This window comes from Theropithecus gelada, chromosome 13 (genome assembly GCF_003255815.1).
Source record: "Theropithecus gelada isolate Dixy chromosome 13, Tgel_1.0, whole genome shotgun sequence".
Classification (NCBI taxonomy): domain Eukaryota; kingdom Metazoa; phylum Chordata; class Mammalia; order Primates; family Cercopithecidae; genus Theropithecus; species Theropithecus gelada.
In genome coordinates, this window is record NC_037681.1 from 83,989,454 (window position 1) to 84,011,870 (window position 22,417).

At 34.8% G+C, this 22,417-nt stretch overlaps 1 protein-coding gene across 1 annotated transcript in view; it reads right to left on the reverse strand.

Annotated features, from left to right (window-relative positions):
* WDPCP (WD repeat containing planar cell polarity effector) overlaps window positions 1–22,417 on the reverse strand; it is a 479,266-nt gene that overhangs the window by 258,231 nt on the left and 198,618 nt on the right. The window contains exons 11-12 of the mRNA XM_025354043.1: window positions 14,728–14,916; window positions 11,248–11,371 (exon numbers count right to left, since the gene is read on the reverse strand). Of these exons, the coding sequence (XP_025209828.1) occupies window positions 11,248–11,371; window positions 14,728–14,916 (313 nt within the window). The remainder of the gene's footprint in view (window positions 1–11,247; window positions 11,372–14,727; window positions 14,917–22,417) is intronic.

The following is a 22,417-nucleotide window of genomic DNA, read 5'->3' on the forward strand; positions in this document are numbered from 1 at the left end:
AAAAGACAAATACATACCCTTCCATAGCAATAACCACATGTGATCAGAGTGTTCATTAAAGATTTCACAAAAGTGATGTATTTTTTCAACTAATTCAACACTGCTGAGGCCCATAAACAATGTGATCTTTGAGGAATGCTAATATTTGTTACCTCACTATAATTTAGACAGGTGACCTTCAGTTTCCAGGTATTGACAAAACTTAAATACCTTTTTTTATAAAATGTAATGAGATAGAGAATAAGGACAAGAATCTATAGCAAGCTGAATATTTTATTAGTTAAACATGCATATCTATGGAGAAGGAAAATGAAAGGGGGAGAATTTAAAACAAAAGAAATGAGTTGTACTTATCCTTGTCTCCTCTAGGAGATAGATGCTTGAGAGCACTTACTAGAAATAAAAAAAGATTACATCACCTGTCCATAGTTTTTTGAGTTCTACTAAGTTTATTTTTATTTTATCTCTTTCTTTTTTTTTTTTTTTTTTTTTTTGAGGCAGTGTCTCACTCTGTCGCCCAGGCTGGAGTGCAGTGGCGCAATTTCAGCTCACTGTAGCTTCTACGTCCCAGGTTCAAGTGATTCTCCTGCCTCAATCTCCTGAGTAGCTGGGATTATAGGCGCCTGCCACCACGCCTGGCTAATTTTTCTATTTTTAGTAGAGACAGGGTTTCACCATGTTGGCCAGGCTGGTCTTGAACTCCCAACCTCAGGTGATCCACTCACCTCGGCCTCTCAAAATGCTGGGATTATAGGCGTGAGCCACCATGCCCAGCCTATTTTATTTTTTTAATTAAAAAATAAAATGGACTCAAGCAGTCCTCCTGCCTCAGTCTCCCAAGTAGCTGGAACCACAGGCATACACCCGGCAAGTTCTGTTAAGTTTAAATATGTAATAATAGTGTAAAGGATTATTAAGGTTGTGTCTACATTGTATTAAACACAAAGGAAATACAAATATATTTCACATCCAGTGACACATTCTGAACATTTACTGATGTTCATATTTTAAGTGTTATGGCCTTTCCTAGAGCTATGAGCTCTGCAGATGTTACAAATCTGCCAAATAAATTCTTGATTATATTTTCTCTGCATGTTTCTTTTCAGACTTCAATACAGTAGAATATCTAACAAAATTTTTCCTAGATTTTATAAAGTATTCATGAATGTAAACAGCCAAAAATCATCATATCTCTCTTAATAGCTGCAGTTTGCACATACTATGTATGCCCTTCACTACATAGTTAAAAAAAAAAAAAAAAATCTTTGATTTTGACCATGTTGGTAAAGGCTGTCCTCATCCCACAGCTTTAATACAACTGTAGCTTTGTAATAGAAGTGTCTGTAGCCATCTCTAGTATATACTAATTTCTGCTGGTGCTATAATCAAATGTCCTTAAAGGCCAGTTACTTAATACAGTGAATGTAGGCACTGTATGTCTTTTAATCCTCACCAAACTAAAGAGAGCCAAGCTTGCTGACAAGAAGCATGATGAGGTCATCAGCAGGGGACAGTCTGGAGTTTGAGGTCAACAACTGTCTTCATCAGGAGTATGGTGGGTCTGCAGAGGCAGTTCACTCACTTATAAAAGTGGTCTTCTACCCAGGCCCTCACTCACTGAATAAAAGTGCCAGAGAAGACAGTGAGGAGTTACAAGCAAAACAAAATGAGAGCAATAAACAGTTCTGAACAGATACCTCAACTAGAATTTGGGCAGAAAATACATTTTGTACATCCCAAATGAAAAAAATAACTAATGTCTAGAATGAAGAAAAGTCTTAAGATTCACTCGTTCAACGTCACGCCTAATAAGTAGACTATCCGCACTCTTACCTCTATCTGTACAATGAATCCAATCTATTTCTCTCACACCAGAAAAAAAAGAGTTGTTAAGGTTATCACAGCAATGCAAATGGAACAGAGTGGGTATTAGGGTAGCTTCTTACATAATCATGATATTCCCTTTTTAACACCACAGTTTTTACCCATTTGATTTTTAGACAAAATATCATTCATAATTTAGAACATGAACAACGTAAGCAAAATGTAAGGACTTTTTTTACTTCTTTTACTGCTATTGCTATATATAGGAGGCAATGCTGTTAAAGGAAACCGGACTGCCAGATGAAAAACAGCATGGTTACTTTGGGCCACACCCCTCACTCACACACCCAATTAGCTATGAAACGGGAGCTTTAAGGAAGAAAAGCAAGGTATACAAAATTTGTTCATGCAATGACCATCGAGTTATTTATACCTATATTATGTCAATATTGTTTGGTATCCTAATTTACTGATTAGTATAATAACTTTTCTTCATATTGCCATTATGGTAAAAGAACCCTCATCCCTTGGCAGGAATCTAAAGAGCCCTTATACCCATGGTATTCCTTCCTAAATGGCCCTAACTGTGACCACATAAAAACCAGCTCCTTCATCTATAAAATCACATTTTTCTAGGTGCTTTCAGTTAAAAGACTTGAGGTTTTGCTGTTGTTCCCTCCTGCTTATTTCTCCTTTTGCCTTTTCATCCTTTCCCTAACCAAGGGTCTGTTCAGATGTGTGCAGACCACTCTAGGCTTAAACAACCTTTAAATCCAACTACCATACCATACAAAGTCTCTTGGAATGCCATCATAATGAATCAAACTTCTTAGGATTTTAAAAAAATGTTAAAATTTCACGTATTCAATGGTTACAACTATGTAAAAAAAGCATTTGATAAAAAGGACTGAAAAAAAACAACAGCAACATAGAAAAGAGTTGTGTGAATATAGCAATGGAACCTCACTTGCCAAAAACATCTTGGGACTGTGGTTTACTTTATAGGAGAAACATTGATTAACAATTTATTTCATGTGTATAGGACTATTTAAATCTTCTATTTCTTTTTTGGTCAGTTTTGGTTTTTATGTACCTAAGAAATTTTCAGTTTTCCCCATTTTTCAAGTTTGCTGTCATAAATTGTTCATGGTATTCCCTTTACTTTTTTTTCTGTTTGACTAATCTTGAGTCAAAGAAGAAATGTTTAGCTTTATTAATCTTATTTTATAATTTTGGTTTTTGTTACTTTATTTGTAAACATATCTTTATTTCCAAACATATCTTTATTTCCTTCCTTCTTTCTTCAGATTTATTTTACTGGTATTTTTTGCAAGTTTTAAAAATTTCATGGCTCATTAATTTTGAGTCTTTCTTCTTTTCCAAGAAAAACGTTTTAAATATATATATTTCCCTTCATAGCCCTGTCTGAGAACTCACTTCTGAATTTCTCACTCAAACTCAACATTTCCAAAACCAAACTACTACTCTTTTCCCACATACCTATTCTTTCTGGAGCCTTATCAATCTTGTCAAAAACAATTCTGTTTTTCCAATTGCTCAGGTCAAAACACTTGAAGTCATGCTTCACCTCTCTATTATATTCTTTATCCAATCTGTTAGAAAATCCTGTTATCAAAACCTTTAATATGTTCAAAATCCACCACTCTATCTTCATTCCCTTTGCTACCAATCTGTAATTGGCCACCATTGCTTACTCAATTACTGCAATAGCCTCCCAATAGGTCTCCTTCTCCTTGACCTTCTAAGGACAATTCTCAACACAGGATCTGAGTTATCCATTCAACAGATAGTTTCAAATCATCTCTTGAGTTCCCCTATTATTCAAGAGAATACTCTCAATTCCTTACAAGAATCTACAAAGTCCTGTATGACCTGGCCACTTGCTGCCTCTCTGACCCATTGTCTCATTCCTCTCCTTCTCATTCACTGCTCCAGCCAAACTGCTGGGATTTAACTAATATTTTACCTTGTTAGTGAGGCCTTCCCTGGCAATCTTTTTAATAGTATGATTCTTTATTTTGTAAAACAAGCCTCCACTCCCCCAAAAAAGCCTTTTTCATAACAATTTGTATTTTCCAGGGCCAAGGCTAAGGCTAAGGTGAGATGAATGAGGGAGAACAAGATAATTTACCTCAGGAGTAAAATTTAAGAAATCTGGCAATCTTATTTAAAACTGCAGTCCACTCACCCATCATCCAATACTTCCTAGCCCTGTCCCTGCATGTTCGCTTTCATGGCACATATCATTACCTGACATATTATGTATTTTACCCACTTATTTATTGTATTAGGCCATTCTTGCATTGCTATAAATACCTGACGCTGGGAAATTTATAAAGAAAATAGATTTATATAAGAAAAGAGATTTAACTGGCTCATGGTTCTGCAGCCTGTATAGGTAGCATGGTGCTCAGCTTCTGGTGAGGCCTCAGGAAGCTTTCACTCATGGCAGAAGGCAAACGGGGAGCCAGCATCTCACATGGCAAGAACGGGAGCAAGAGGAGGGAGAGCCACCTACGTTTAACCAAACAAATATGGTCATTTGGGTCATGAAAGTAGATCCCTTATGGTTTGGTGCTGTCCTTGTGAACTCACTATCACAGGGAGCACCAAGCCATAAATAATCCACCCCCATGATCCAAATACCTCCTACCAAGCCCCACCTCCAACACTGGGGATTACATTTCAACATGAGATTTAGGCAGGGGCAAATATATGAACTTTTTTTTTTTTTTTTTTGGTCTGTTTTGCCCTTTGCCATATTCTTAGCTAAGTGCCTGGCATGTGGTACTCAGTAATTAATTGTGGAGTAAATAAAAATTACTCCTTGAAATTTTCACATATTGCCAGGCGCGGTGGCTTACGCCTGTAATCCCAGCACTTTGGAGGCCGAAGCAGGTGGATCACCTGAGGTCAGGAGTTCAAGACCAGCCTGACCAACATGGAGAAACCCCGTCTCTACTAAAAATACAAAATTAGCCAGGGTGGTGGTGCATGCCTGTAATCCCAGCTACTCGGGAGGCTGAGGCAGGAGAATCGCTTGAACCCGGGAGGCGGAGGTTGCGGTGAGCCGAGGTTTGCACTCCAGCCTGGGCAAAAAGAGCAAAACTCTGTCTCAAAAAAAAAAAAAAAAAAAGAGAAATTTTCATGAATTTTATGATCTAGAATATGGTCAATTTATATGAATGTTTATTCATGGGAAAAAAGTATAGTCTCCACTTGTTGGACTCTACACATGTCCATTAAGTCAAGATCTCAATTATACAGTATTGTTCAAATCACCTATTTCCTGACACTTTGTTTGCCTAATCTATCAATTACTAAATGGAGAAACCCCATCTCTACTAAAAATACAAAATTAGCTGGGGTGGTGCCGCATGCCTGTAATCCCAGCTACTCGGGAGGCTGAGGCAGGAGAATCGCTTGAACCCAGGAGGCAGAGGTTGCAGGGGTCCAAGATCACTCCATTGCACTCCAGCCTGGGCAAAAAGAGCAAAACTCTGTCTCAAAAAAAAAAAAAAAAAAAGAAAGAAAAAAAAAAAAGAAATTTATGACCTAGAATATGGTCAATTTATATGAATGTTTATTCATGGGAAAAAAGTACAGTCTCCACTTGTTGGACTCTACACATGTCCATTAAGTCAAGATTTCAATTATACAGTATTGTTCAAATCACCTATTTCCTGACACTTTGTTTGCTTAATCTATCAATTACTAAATGAAAGGAGTTAAAATTCTTTAACTATTGACAGTGGACTTTTGTTTTGTGTACATTGAAGCTATGTTACACACATTTAGAACCGTTATATCTTCCTGGTGAATTGATTTTTCTGTCAGTATTGATCTCTAGTAATCTCTACTAAAGATTTTGCTTTAAAGACTATTTGTATAACATTACCACTATAGGCTGGGCACTGTAGCTCATGCCTATAATCCCAGCACTTTAGGAGGCCGAGGCAGGTGGATCACCTGATGTTGGGAGTTTGAGACCAGCCTGACCAACATGGAGAAACCCCGTCTCTACTAAAAATACAAAATTAGCCGGGCGTGGTGGCACATTTCCGTAATCCTAGCTACCTGGGAGGCTGAGGCAGGAGAATTGCTTGAACCCAGGAGGCGGAGGTTGCAGGGGTCCATGATCACTCCATTGCACTCCAGCCTGGACAACAAGAGTGAAACGCCATCTCAAAACAAACAAACAAACAAACCCATTACTACTATATTAGTTCTCTTTGGAGTATTTATCTGGTATAAATTTTTTTACATTCTCTGACATTTAAACTTTCTTTGTTTGAGGGTTTTTTTTGTTTGTTTTTTGGTGTTTTTTTTTTAATGACATACGGTCTTGCTCTGTCGCCCAATGCAGTTGCAGGAACAAGGCTCACTGCAGATGTGAACACCCAGGCTCAAGCGATCCTCCCATCTCAGCCTTCCAAGTAGCTGGGACTACAGGCATGCGCCACCATGCGCCTGGCTAATTTTTTAAAAAATGTTTTGTAGAGACAGCACTGCTCGGGCTGGTCTCAAACTCCTGGGCTCAAGCGATTCTCCTGCCTTGGCCTCCCATAAATGCTGGGATTACATGTGTGAGCCACAGCACCCAGCTACCTTCTCTGTTTTAGATATCTTTAAAAAAAAACAAAAACTGAGGAAAGTTTGTTTTACATTAACAACGATTATTGATTTTTTGATTCATTGCTAGTATCTCATCATGAGTTTTCTATTTTCCATCTTTTTTCCCATGTTTCTTCCCCTTCATGCTGCACTTTCTCCTAATTCTTGCCATCTTTGGGGTTTTTTTCTTTATCCAACGTTTTCCCTCTCCTTGCTTGAAAATTATATACTCTATTTCTTTCCTTTTAGTGATTACCCTAGAAATTCTGTATTTCACTTACTAAAATCTAGAATTAATAAATATCTTTATCTTCCTCTTGAAAAGTATAAGGACCTTAGAATGCTTTAACTCTCTTCACTCCTCTTCTGATTTATATGTAGTTATTGTCCAAGATTTTAATTTTTAACCCCCTGAATTAGACATTGGTGTATATGCTTTATAGGATCAATTTTTACTAGGTTTCCACAAGTTTATGATTTTTTTTTTTTTTTTTGTCTACCATTCCTTTTGCATCTCATGACTTCCTTCATTCTAGTTCTCTCAGGAAGGATGCTGTCCCATTCAAGGGTTCTAGATTTATGTATGGATGTCTGATGCAACCTCCCATTCTGCATGAGCTCTCAGTTATGTCTCCTATCCTCTGAGTATGCAACCTTTGTAAACCAAGCACCTATCTTACTGAGAGCCAGAAGATGCCCTCCAGGAGAACGTTGAGTTTGCTTACTCTTGTGGAATCAAGCATCCTTATCATTTCAGCCTGTTTCCCTTACTTTACTGCCAGCTCAACCATGCTTTCAATAAATATTCTGAATATACTATCTAGCATTTTTTGGATGATCTAACTAGGAGCTTTTCTCTAAAAATCATTCTATCTTGTTGCCTTGAATGTTCTCAGGTTAACTTTTTTAGTATTCACGTTCTTTAAAATGATTTCATACAGATGTTGTATTTACTATACATGTTCCATCAGTGAAAAGTATAACTGAAAAAGTCATGTATACATGGAATTGCTTAAGAACTGTTTTAGTCACAAAATGATTTTTGTTTTGCCTATCATATATATTTTACATAAGCTAAAAGCCATTTCCAAAAGATGGCCCTTTTTTTCTGAATTCTAAGTGTAAATATTGACTCTAATATATTATCCCCAACATCTTATTATAAAAATTTCCAACATAGAGCAATGTTAAAAGATTATCTACCATGTGTATTCTGACTTTATCATTTTATAATATTGCTTATCACATATCTACCTATCTATCCCTCTATTTATCCATCAATTCATATTACTTTTTGTTGTTACATTACAAAGGAAAATGCTGACATCAATACATTTCCCCACCAATATTTCATAAGCAAAAAAAAATTTATTTCTAGGCAATAAATCTCACATTCCCCAAATTTTGCTTAACATTTTTATAAGCATTCAAAAAGTACAACTCTCTATGCCACAATCACATAACACCATTTGAGTCAGAAAACAACAGTCTCACAGTTAACAAGGGGGAAAAGTTAAAAATAAATTATTAACTTTTTATAATATATTATATTTCCATGTTAGTAATAAGCCTCATATGTGGCACATTCATTTGAAATGTTTGCCCTTTCATTTCATCAATATTTAGGGGTCCCTATTATAGTTTCTATTTGTTTATGATGAAAAGCTCTCACTTGCCATCACTTCCCTATTCAGTACTTGTGGAAGCCTATTCAATTTTATGGAGGCAGCTGACTAATTACCTTTTAAACTTAGTTTAGGCAAAGTTGCATTTACCTTCTGTAGGTAAGTGTCTTCCAGTTTAATGATTTTATAAATTAGATTCTATCATCTCTTTAAAATTTTATTTATTATAATAAACACTTTATTAGCTACCATATCAAGCTGTGCTTCTACCGTTTTCTTTTCCTATTTTTAACATTAGGAGCATAATTTACATTTCTAGGGAGCATTTCTTTATGAAAATTGATCACTTTGCATACAAAAAGACAAGAAGTGAGTTTTCAAGTTTAGATTTGTTTGAATTTGGAAAAAGGCTTTCAAGTAGTTTTTTATATTTGTTAAAGACAAAAAAGACCAAAAAGTATAAAGCAATGTCTGTAGAATTCCTCTCCTCTCAAGAGAAAAACAAAATTGTATATAAAATATTTATTTTAATAATCTACATGGTATACTTGTGTATTATCACAAATTCGTACTATGACCTTACCCTTCATATGCTGGATGAAATTAAAACCAGTTTAGTATTTTACTCTTTATCAAAATAATCCAATCCAGATACAGGCAATCTGAGTCCCATGTGAGTAATTTTAGGCACGCCCCTAATCTCTGTGGGGCTACTTTTCCTCATCTTTAATTTAAAATTCTCTATGATGGTCTTTTGTTTAGAGCTTATTCCATTATCTAATAAGGTTTCTTTTTTCAGAGTATTAAAATATTGACTAACCAAAGGACAGGGAGTAATGTAATTCTAGCACTTCACAAATACGAAAAGGTATTTGGCCTGTTTCTCTTCCTCTAAGCATGAGAACTTCTTGGTAGCACATTAAACAAAAGAATGGTTCCAACTTAAGCTATCTCATTTAATTTCTTCAAAACTTTTGTTTCTTTTTTCATAATACTGTATAGCCTACTATCAAAAGAAGAACTAATAAAACATTCATTATAATTGAAATAGTAGCAAAGTATGCAAAAGAAGAAACATGAAAAAGCTAGTATACCCCAAGGGAAAACATCTAGTTCCAGATGGAACCACATAGAAAAGCTAGAGAATAATAATAATAACAATAATAGTGACCTTATCAAAATATGTCCAAAAAATAATTAGAAAACCATTTGAGAAAAACCAATGAACAAAAAATTGCACATTAGTAGAATAGAGCATCCTAGAGCCAGCAGGATGGTTACAAATATGATGCTTATGCAAACACTAAATCACTGTATACAGTCTCAGAAGCCAGAGACAGTGAGGACATAAAGAATATGCTTCCAAAACTTCTGTTTTATTCACTTTCATCTTTTTGGGCTCTTTAGGCAGGAGGAAAATTCATTAATTTTCCCCAGAAACAGAGAAACAAATATTAGCAATGAGACAAAGAACAAAGCTCTAAGTCCAAATAAATGTGACGTTAACCCCAGCACTTTCACCATATGTTCATTCACAGAAGACAGCCTCATTTATATGAAGAGTCTTGGAATATGCTAACATCATTCAGATGAAAAGGCAAGATTCAATTACATATCATAACCCTTGCAATATTTTAACATTTCTCAGTTTCTAAAATTGCTGTTTTCCAGAGGCTTCACTGCTTGGTAGACTTCAAAATGCCGCTTTATATATAAAAATCTAATTATAGAACATGAATATTTACACAATACAACTTCTCAAATCTTGACCAATCTGAAGTATCCCCCTTCTTTTTGGGCAGTCAAAATTAGTTATCAAATAGTCTACTCTTAAGTGAATAAAAATTTCCAGTTATTTTATAAGCTAGGATCTAAAAAATATACAACCAATAATAGATAAATGGTTTTAAGGGAAGAGTAAGGAACAGGGAATCAAAATCAGTTCAAAGATCTGGCACCACCAATAACTTGTTATTTGATCTAAGCAAGCCACTTATCTATGCCTCAGTTTACTCATTTGTTAAATGATACTACTGCTTTAACAGGGGTTTCTGAGAACAAAATAAGAGAATATACATCAAAGCCCTTGAAAGAGTGAAAACACTGTAACAGATTATATTTTAGTAAAATTAAAACTCTAAACTCAACTCCGTGATGTAATCCTCCTTTTTGGTACACAGTTGAAAACTCTGTTACTTTCCACTATACAACATATCATATATAAAAGTATACTATACATATACGTATACATATATGCAAAAATGCACAAACATACCTATATGTATGTGTATATATACACATAGTTAAAAATAATTTTTAATATACCCTGATATTTACCACTCATCTTAAGAAATACAACATTAACTAATACCTTGGAGACTATTATATGCTTATTTTATCATATTTCTTTTCATTCACTCCAGACTGCTTTAAATTGTGTGCTAATTGCTTGCTTGCTTTTACTTACAGTATTGCCACATTTATATATGTATCCCTAAATTATCCATGCATTCGTCTTCCTTCTGTCCATCCATTAATCCTGATGTCTGAACTTCATATATATATATATATATATATATATGCTATTATATTTTTCCTTCAACTTCTGCAATACTTACAGAAATTTCTTGACATTATTTTTCACATTATTTTCTAAGGTTAACAAAATTTGTTATACCCATTTGAAGCAGAGAAAATGGGGTACCGTGAAGCTAGAAACTTGCCACATTATATGAGCAGACAACTGACAAGTTTTTCTACAGTAAGTCTGAAAGAAAAACAAACCAATGACTGTCTCAGAGCTTTACAGAACATTCATATTATTAGACTTCAATTAAAAAGAAAATATTTACTTAGTGCTAGTAGCACAATTCCAGTTAATATTTCTACATTGACTTTACATAGCTGATATTTGTTCTTTCATATTAAAGGGGAAGGTATATTAAAAAGTACTGATGATATAAAACCCCCAAATAATATTCAAATATTTCCTTAAAATGAAAACAATAACAAATTAAGTAAGATCAAAAGAAGATGTATATCTCTTTGAAGAGATGGACTGTTAGGAAACATGTAGCCTTACTATGGAGTATTTTAATTAAAGAGGGTGTCTCCTGAAATAAGTAATTAGTCTGACACTAATCAATCCAAACATATCATTCACCTGAGCAAGTGGTGGAAGAATCTCCTTGCATATTTGCTGATTTGGTCTCTATATTTCAATATAGTGGTATCCAGAAGTGGTCTTGTTGGAGCATAGAAGGTTCCAAGGCTTGCCTCAAGCTGTGCTGTGGAATTCAAACATAGCAGCACTAAAACAAGTGAAACTCCTTCAATTACAACAAAATACTCATGTTTGCAGTCAGTCAGGTTTTGCAAACTTGGATGAAACGTGAGCTTGCAGGAAAGATGAAATTAAAATATGACAGCTGGTACAAAAACAAACCTGTGTATAAACTTTCACTTGAGGCAAAGCTGACAATGACTCTGAGCAACAAAAAGCTGTCAAAACTGAAGAAATCCGTAATGAACCAACCTCTCACCACAAATGGGTAATTAAAACAGTGACTCATCAAAGTAACACAGTTTGAACTAGTACTTCCAGTAAAATCAACTCACAGTGTGCTAAATATTTACTCTCTTTGGCTAAAAGGAGAAAACTGACCTTTCTTCACTGGGAATTGGAATTGACATAGCAGAAATGTTTTTTAAAATAATACAAATAAACAGCCATATTGGAGTAGAAATATGTCTCTACTGCAATTTTAAGACAACCGTGAATGTCCCTATATGTTCCCTAAGTTCTGCCCTAAACAGCAAAAGTCTTGGTTTTATCCAAGTGTGAAAGCTAAGACCTCTGGGAGAGGAAAGAAGGACTGGAGAGGCAGGTTTTAATAAACTAGAGGGCTAAGATTGGGGGAAAGGGCACATTTTGCCTGTTTCACAATTTTACAAAGACATGCTCATGGGACTAGGTTTTTTTCCCAGAAATATCTGCAAGTTAAGTAATTACCATAATGGTGAGAGTAAGAGTATGTATGAGAACATGACAGTTCACAGTAAGACTCCTCTGATTTTTATGCTACTAACACTGGGTTGAATAAACAATTCCTTATTTAGCAAAACTCTTTAGTTTTAGGCATATTTGGGTTTGAAAGTATTAAATGCCTCATCAGAATAATTACTATGGACTTGGCTAAGCTGTTAGTAATTTCTTTTTTTAATCTCAAATCTAGACAGTAAAGTAAGATGAACTTTAGGGGTATTTTCTTTCAAAGCAGCAGTCAATTTAGATTAAAATTGAATACAGCAATGCTATTGTAAAAACAAGCCAGATTCTCTTCCCATTGCTTGTTTTCTTGACAGCATGTTTTGTACATCTGAAATGTTCGAACCTACATGGAATACTCATAACTCCCAGCACAGTTATAGATTCATTAGCTAGCGCAGCTTGATGTTTAAGGCAGAAATGAAGATCTCAAAGATAACTACAATACGGCTACAAATAAAAGAGCTCACTGGGTTCCGCTAATAAAAGGAAACAAATTACCATGTCAAATTTGTTAGATTCAGATAGAATAAGTCTCAAGAGAGAAAAAAAATTCTGAATGTTTTAGAAATATGTTTTACAGTTACCTGGGGGGAAATGCACATACCTACTTAAAATGTACATATTCTGATAACCCAGTATCATGGAAAATTTTTATTTTAATAGCCTAGTATCATACAAGCTTTTTATTTCCCCATCTCCCCAATATGGTTCCTTGAAAATATCAAGAATCTGATAATGCCCATTTGTATATTCCCTAATAATCTTTCCTATAACACAGTAATCTTACAAGACAAATTCGCTAAGGTGCTAGCAATTTTCAGTGTGCTGAGAGTCAATGTTTTATCTTTTCGATATTTCTTCTTTAATTGTAAATTTATGATCTCTTAACATAAGCATTCTTTAGGGACCTTGCTTTTTAAAATTTTTTTTCTTTTTTTTTTAAGTATACACTCAGTCGTTACAGTATATCAATACTAAGAAATAATTAGTTAAGATAACTCTGCAGGCAGCAATATTATAGTAGTACCTTATACCCTAAAATTATGGAGTTATACTCTTCTTTTTATTTTTAGCTAATACTCATTGATTACCTAAGTAGTGGGCCATGCACTAGGCATTTTCTCATTGTAAAAATACTGGAATTTCTTGGCCAGGTGCAGTACGGGCTCATGCCTGTAATCCCAGCACCTTGGGAGGCTGAGGCAGGAAGATCACTTGAGGCCAACCTGGGCAACATAGTGAAACCCCTCTACTAAAAATAGAAAAATTAGCCGGGCATGGTGGTGCACATCTGTAATCCCAGCTACTCAGGAGGCTAAGGCAGAAGAATTGCTTGAACCCAGGAGGCAGGCATTGCAGTGAGACGAGATCATGCCACTGCATGCCAGCCTAAGCAACAGAGTGACACTCTGTCTCTAAATATATAAAGAAAAATATTGGAATTTCCCTAGATAAATTTTAACTACCTCCAAAAAGAACATTCAATTAATATTAAATATTTATTGTGGGCCATGTGTGACTTGGGCCAAGACCCATGATATAGATTTCCCGGAAGAGCATGTGCTTACTAATTATTCTTCTCTAAAATTACTAAAATGAAGATTACCTACAAAATTCTCTCCAAACAACTTGTTTATTTTGGCAATGTAATAAGGTGGGATAAGAAAAATCTATAAAAATGCAAAGAAATAGAAAAGAAAAGCTCTCCAAGTAAAGACCTTTTGACATATTTCCTGTTCCTCCTATCTTGTAAATTACCTAGGGACAGTTTCTCATTGGCCATGATTTTCCACCATTAATGTCAGTGCTTACTACAAAGATATGAAAGGTGCAAATGTTAGAATGTTTAGGTGCATTGTACATTAATTAAATAACTTACAAGAAAAATAATACTGGATAATTGGCAAATATAAAGATTTATTTCATTATTGTATGTGTCACAGCATTCCCCACTGCCCACCCCCTGACCTTAGCTTTTTTAACTTCTCTTTTAAAATTAAACATCTTAGATCCCGATAGACAAAATTACTTATTGGGCAAAGGTAAGGAAATCCAAGCAGACAGAAGAGAGAAGAGTGTCACAACTATAAGTCAGAATAAGGAAAACAAGAAGGAGCAGCCTGGGCTACAATTCAGATATACAAAAAAAGTAAGTGTTAAGGACTATTGTCTGGACAGAGGACTTGGGTGTGAGAAAAAAATATTGATGTCTAATGTGAGGGAGGAATAAAGACCTTTATTTGGTGCTCTTTGTCTAGCAGACCCCACGGAGTACATGAAATTTTTGATCAAAGTTTGAAATGTGAGCACGTTCCATCTGTGAGCTTAGACTGAATTGTACAATGACTGCAGTGTAAGTTCCGACATAAGCATATACAGAAAAGTTGTTCTTTATGTTGACAAATACTATACAGTAAGTACCACATGGGAGCAATTATTTGATATCTGATCCTTTCAGTTTTAATAGAGCACTAACATTTTTATGATTTATTCTCCAATGCCATGACTCAAAAACAACCTCAAAAAATAACTCAATAAAATATATTTCATGTATATCCAAAACCCATCTATGAAAAACATTTCAAGTCTGACCTTCTCTCTCTGGAGTGAGCTTCTGTCTAAGAAGATGGTTTACAATGGAGCTCATGCTGATAAAGCACTGATGGCCCAGAGTGTCCCAGTTCATGCTGCTCAGGATGTTTATTGCCTCACAGATCTCATCACAGTGAATGTACTGGAAGATGATGTCTACCAGGCCCAGCTGTCCTTGAGTGAAGACACCTATCACAAAACGTGGAAAACCAGGTGAATCTTTTAAAATAAAAGTAGAATAACAAAAAGAGTTAACTTTTCCATAAAGAAAAAAACCTATATTACTTGCATAAGTGCTAGAAATGTGGGACTGATCTCCTTCTCAACTAATATTTGCTGTAAGATACACTGGTACAACAAAAACACATCTGTTGATCCTTTTAAAATGAAAGAAAATTCACTTTTACTCTTAGGACCAAGAGCATAAAACAAAGACTGGGGGGTGGTATTCTGTTGTGGTTTTATTGTCTTTTAAATATGGCTGACCTCATTTGAAATTAATAATTTCTGTGTATTAAATGACAATAAGTACTAGAGCTGTTAAACAAGATTTTTTGCTTGTTTGTTTTATGTAACTTTTTAAATCTTTTCAAAATGGTAGGTTACAAAATCTTTTTTTCTTCAATGTTTACTGATTAAAGTCTAAAAAACTTCCTCTCAGTACAAATAATCATGAAAGAAAATGAAAAAACATATGTGAAATTACTTTCTAAGCCACAAAGTATTATAAAATATTACTGTAATTCTTTTTATTACTATCATCATCATTTAACTGGAATAGTTATAGGCTTCAGGATTTTAAAAAATGTATTAGTTCATGAGAAAGATGCTAAAATTTTTCATACTAACTTCAAATCACATCAAAATGAAAACTTGTGCTATTAACAGGACTCAACTTGATAGGGAATCCGGGGAATTGCCCTGACTATACTAAGCAGTAAAACTTTACTATTCCTTTTGTGTTGGTAAAATCAAAGAATGTGACTGTCCAAAAGCCTTCATGAGCCTGCAGTCAAGCATTGGAAGTCCTCATAAATCAGGGTGGTTCCTTAGCAGTAGATATTAATCCATAGGAACTTTGCAGGAAACCAAAAATATCTGAAGTCTGTTAACTCCACCTATACCCTATTAATACTTCTACTAGTAACAAGAGAAAGAACTCATCTATTGAGAAGAAAAGCTAACATATAATCATAATAAAATCATTGAAAAGTGATAAAGAGAAAACCTCAAAAGGCAACCACAGAAAAAACAAATACACTGGATATACAAAAAAGCAAAGATATGAATGATTACAGACTTTGCATCTAAAATTATGTAATCCAGAAAACAATAACAAGACATTTTAAAAGTACTGAGAGGTAAAAAGTAAATTAATCTAGAATTCTACACCTTTACAAAAACGATCCAAAATTCATGAAGAAAGATAACAATCCTTAAATTCACCTAATAACAGAGCTGTGAAATAATAAAGCAAAAATGGACAGAACTAAAAGGAGAAAAACCCAGATCTAAAATCATAATTGGTGCCTAGGGCTGGTGGCTCATGCCAGTAATCTGAGCACTTTGGGAGGCCAAGGCAGGCGGACTGCTTGAGGTCAGGAGTTCAAGACAGGCATGGCAAACATGGCGAAACAGTCTTTACTAAAAACACAAAAATTAGCCAGGTGTGGTGGCAGGGGCCAGTAATCACAGCTACTCGGGAGGCTGCAGCAGGAGAATCGCTTGCATCTGGGAGGTGGAGGTTGCGTTGAACCGAGATCACACCACTGCACTCCAGCCTGGGTGACAGAGTGAGACTCTGTCTCAATCAATTAATCAATCGATCGATCAAATTATAATTGGAGATTTCAGCACTTTTACTAATCAAGAGAATATGTAAGCAAAAAATTCATAAGTATAGGAAATACTTGAAAAACACTATCAATGAATTTGACCTAACTGACATTTATAAAACACTGCACCCAACCACAGTAAAATACATTCTTTTTAAGTGCACACAGAACATTGAACAAGATAGAGCATATTCTGGGTAATATAATGAAGCTAAATACATTTAAAAGTTTTAAAATCATAAGAGCATTTTCTCGGACCACAACAGAATTAAATATCAATAAGAAAAATTATCTGGAAAATCTCCAAATATTTAGAAGTTAAGCAACATCCTTCTAAATAACCTATCGGTCAAAGAAAAAAATATCACAAAGTATATTAGAAAACATTTTTAATTGAATTAAAGTAAGACCCAAAGTAAACAGAAGGAAGGAAATAATAAAGACAATAAATAGGAAATAGCAAATATAGAAAAATCAATGAATTCAATAGCTTGTTCTTTCAAAAGATCAGTAAAATTGACAAACTTCTGTCTCAGCTGAGAAAAAAGAGAGATGATACAATTACCAAAATAAGAATGATCACTACAGAACTACTGACATTTAAAATCAGTGAATAATTAGTTTTTATATGAATAAATATAACCTAAATGAAATGGATTCCTTAAAAGACCCAAACTATCAAAGCTCACTCAAGAAGGAATAAACTTGAATGGCTCTATATTATTTAAATTTGAAGTCATTGTTAAAAAAAAATTTACACATATACACACACACACACACACACGTGCACCAATGCACACACATAATTAAACACGACCTGCATATTAAGATGTTTTCACTGGTGAATTCTCTCAAACATTAATGGAAGAAATAATAAAGCCAGGAACAGTGGCGCACACCTATTGTTCCAGCCTCACAGGAGGCGAAGGTGGAAGGACTGCTTGAGCCCAAGAGTTTTAAGTCCAACCTGGGCAAGATAGCAAGACTGTGTCTCTAAAAAAAATAGTAATACGTAAAAAAAAAAAAAAAAAAAAATTAACAAAAGAGGAAATAACATAAATTCAATACAATTCAAATTACAAGACAGAATACTTCCCAACTCATTTCATGTAGTTAGAATTACACTGACACCAAAAATGAAGATATTACAATAAAAAGAAAACTACAGACCAATATTTCCCATAAACAAACACAAAAACCCTTAACATAATATTAGCAAATCCAGCAATATATTAAAAAGATAATATATCATGAACAAGCAAGATTACTCCCACAAATGCAAGGTTGCTTAAACATGTGAAAGCCAATCAATATAATTTACCTTATGATGAGAAGAAAGAAAAAAAACCTATAATCATTTCAATTGCTGCAGAAAAAGCACTTGAAAAAAATTCAACATCCACTCAAGATAATATATGTCAGCAGACTGGGAATGGAAAGGGACTTCCTCAATGTAATACCATCATACTTATAGTGAAAGATTGAACGTTTTCCACCAAAGATTGGAAACAAAGCAAGGATGTCCTCTCTTACCATGTCTATTTAATATTGTACCAGATGTCCTAGCTGTAAGAAGTGAAGAGAATAAAATAAAAAGCACACAGTTTAGATAAGATGATGTAAAACTTCTAAATCCAGTTGTCATGATCATCTATGTAGAAAATCCTAAGGATTCCAAGTCACTTCAGCTAAGAATGAGTTTAACAGGATTGCAGGATATATGGTCAATATTTTAAAATTTTATTTCTACATAATCCCAATGAACAATAAAAATTGTAATTAAAAATATTTACAATATAATCCAAAAACATAAAATACTTAGGGATAAATATAACAAAAGCATGTACAAGACCTTTATACTTAAAATTATAGAACTATGCAGACAGAAACTAATGAAAACCTAAATAACTGGAGGGAGGTACTACTTTTATGGATTAGGATACTCAATATTGTTAAGAATCATTCCTCCCTAAAATGATCTATAGATACAACACAATCTCAGTCAAAATCCCATCAGGTGAAACAAGCCACTTTCAAAACTATATAGAAATGGAAAGGATCTAGAATAGTCAAAATAATAGGAAAAAGAAGAATAAAGTTGAAAGACTAACAGTACCCGATTTCAAGACTTACTGTAAAACCACTTAATGTAAAGCCACAGGAATTAAGTCAGAATGGTACTTGCTTAAGTACAGACATTTAATTCACTAAAAGACAATACAGTTATTGATAGGTCAAAGTAATTCAATGGGAGAAAGAATACTCTTTCTGACCACTGGTGCTGGAACAATAAATATTCATATTAAAAATTAATCTCAACCCGTACCTCATACCATATGCAAAAAATTAACATGAAATAGACCATAAACCTAAATGTAAGAGCTAAGCCCACAAAACTTCTAGAAGAAAATCCTTGTGACCCTACATTAAACAGTTTTCTTAGGACATGAAAAGCAAAAGCCATAAAACAAAGAACATTATGAATTGAATTTCATTAAAATTAAAAACTTCTGCTACTTTATACACAATGATAAAATAATGAAAGGGTAAACTACAGGCTGAAAGAAGATATTCACAATACAAGTATCTTACAAAGACCTTGTATTCATAAAATATATATAAAAAACCTCTTACGACTCAAGAATAAGTAAACAAAAAATTCAATTAAATTTGGGCAAAAGATTTGAAGACACTTCATCAATTCCAAAGACGCTCAATTCCAACAGTCACCAGAGAAATGCAAATTAATACCATGACACACTTACTAGAATGGGTAAAATTAAAATGACCATTAATTTCAAGTGTTAGAACTTGGAGCAAATAGAGTTGCCATAAATTGCTGATATGCTAAATGACACAATCATTTTAGAAAACAGTTTCTTCTAAACAAACACTTAGCATATGGCCCAGTCATTTTAAACTTGTAGGTTTTTGACAAGAGAAATGAAAATATATATTCATATAAAGATTTATAGATGAAAGTACATACCATTTTTAATCTGTTAGCAAAAACCTGGAAACAAACCAAATGTCCATCAATATGTGAAAGGATTAAAAAACTGTGGTACAGAAATACAAAAAACCCTCAGAGGATATTAGAAACACCTCTATGCACTCAAGCTAGAAAACCTAGAAGATATGAATAAATTTCTGGGAATGTACACCCTGTCAAGATTGAATCAGGAAGAACCTGAATGCCTGAACAGACCAATGACAAGCTCCAAAACTGAATCACTAATAAAAAGGCTACCACCAGAAAAAGCTTAGGACCAAACAACTCACAGCCAAATTCTACCACGTGTATAAAGAAGAGTGGTACCATTCCTACTGACACTATTCCAAAAAAATGAAGAGGAAGGACTCCCTAACTCATTCTATGAGGCCAGCATCATCTTGATACCAAAATCTGGCAGAGAGACAACAAAGAAAGGAAACTTATGACCAATATCCTTGATAAACATAGATGTAAAAATCCTCAACAAATACTAGCAAACCAAATCCAGCAGCACATCAAAATGAAAATCTACCACAAATAGGTAAGTTTTATCCTTAGATGTAAGTTTAGGTCAACATACGCAAATCACTAAATGTGATTCCTTACATAAACAGAATGAAAAACAAAAACCACATGATCATCTCAATAGACACAGAAAAGGCTTTCAATAAAATCCAACCTCCCTTCATGTTAAAAAAAAAAAAAAAAAAAAAAAAAAAAACCTCAACAAACTAGGCATTGCAGGAATATACATAAGAATAATAATCTATGACAGATCCACAGTCAACATCATACTGAATGGGCAAAAGCTGGAAAACTGGAACAAGACAAGGATGCCCTCTCTCACCACTCCTGTTCAATATAGAACTGGAAGTCCTAGCCAGAGCCATCAAGTGAGAGAAAGAAATAAAATACATCCAAATAGAAGACAGGAAGTCAAACTATCTCTGTTTGTAGAAAATATGATTCTATACCTGGAAACCCCATAGTCTCTACCCAGAAGCTCCTAGATCTGAGAAACAATTTCAGCAAAATTTCACGATACAAAACTAAAGTATACAAATCAGTAATATTTCCATACACCAACGACATCCAAGCTGAGAGCCAAATAAGCAACACAATCCCATTCACAATAGCCACAGAATAAAACACCAGGAAATACAGCTAACCACAGAGGTAAAAGATCTCTACAACAGGAATGACAAAACACTGCTCAAAGAAATCAGAGATGACACAAACAAATAGAAAAACATTCAAAGCTCATGGATAGGTAGAATCGATATCATTAAAATGGCTTTGCTGCCCAAAGCAATTTACAGATCTAATGCTATTCCTATCAAACTACCAATGACATTCTTCACAAAATTAGAGGAAAAAAAAACTAATTTGAGATCCGTTCCCAGATGGCCGAATACGAACAGCTCTGGTCTGCAGCTCCCAGCATGACTGACGCAGAAGACGGGTGATTTCTGCATTTCCAACAGAGCCTCGGCTGGTGATACCCAGGCAAACAGGGTCTGGACTGGACCTCCAGCAAACTCCAACAGACCAGCAACTGAGGGACCTGACTGTCAGAAGGAAAACTTACAAACAGAAAGGAATGGCATCAACATCAACAAAAAGGGCATCTACACTAAAACCCCATCTGTAGGTCACCAACATCAAAGACCAAAGGTAGATAAAACCACAAAGATAAGGAGAAATCAGAAGAGAAAAGCTGAAAATTCTAAAAACCAGAGCGCCTCTTCTCCTCCCAAGGATCACAGCTCCTCGCCAGCAATGGAACAAAGCTGGAAGGAGAATGACTTTGACCAGTTGACAGAAGTAGGCTTCAGAAGGTTGGTAATAACAAACTTCTTCAAGCTAAAGGAGCACGTTCAAACCCATCGCAAAGAAGCTAAAAAACCTGAAAAAAGTTAGACAAATGGCTAACTAGAATAAACAGTGTAGAAAGGAACTTAAATGACCTGACGGAGCTGAAAACCATGGCATGAGAACTTCGTGAGGCATGTACAAGCTTCAGTAGCCGATTCGATCAAGTGGAAGAAAGGTGATTGAAGATCAAATTAATGAAATAAAATGAGAAGACAAAGTTGCAGAAAAAAAGAGGAAAAAGAAACGAATAAACCCTCCATGAAATATGGGTGAAAAGACTAAATCTAGATTTGATAGGTATACCTAAAAGTGATGGGGAGAATGGGACCAAGTTGGAAAATACTCTTCAGGATATTATCCAGGAGAACTTCCCCAACCTAGCAAGACAGGCCAACATTCAAATTCAGGAAACACAGAGCACACCACGAAGATACTCCTCAAGAAGACCAACCCCAAGACACATAATCATCAGATTCACCAAGGCTGAAATGAAGGAAAAAATGTTAAGGGCAGTCAGAAAGAAAGGTCAGGTTACCCACAAAGGGAATTCCATCAGACTACCAGTGGATCTGCTTGCAGAAACTCTACAAGTCAGAAGTGGGTGGGGGCCAATATTCAACATTCTTAAAGAAAATAATTTCAACCCAGAATCTCATATCCAGCCAAACTAAGCTTCATAAGTGAAAAAGAAATAAAATCTTTTACAGACAAGCAAATGCTGAGAGATTTTGTCACCACCAGGCATGCCTTACAAGACCTCCTGAAGGAAGCACTAAATATGGAAAGGAACAACCGGTACCAGCCACTGCAAAAACATGCCAAATTATAAAGACCATCAATGCTATGAAGAAACTGCATCAATTAACAGGCAAAATAACCAGCTAACATCATAATGACAGGATCAAATTCACACATAACAATATTGACCTTAAATGTAAATGGGCTAAATGTCCCAATTAAAAGACACGAACTGGCAAATTGGATA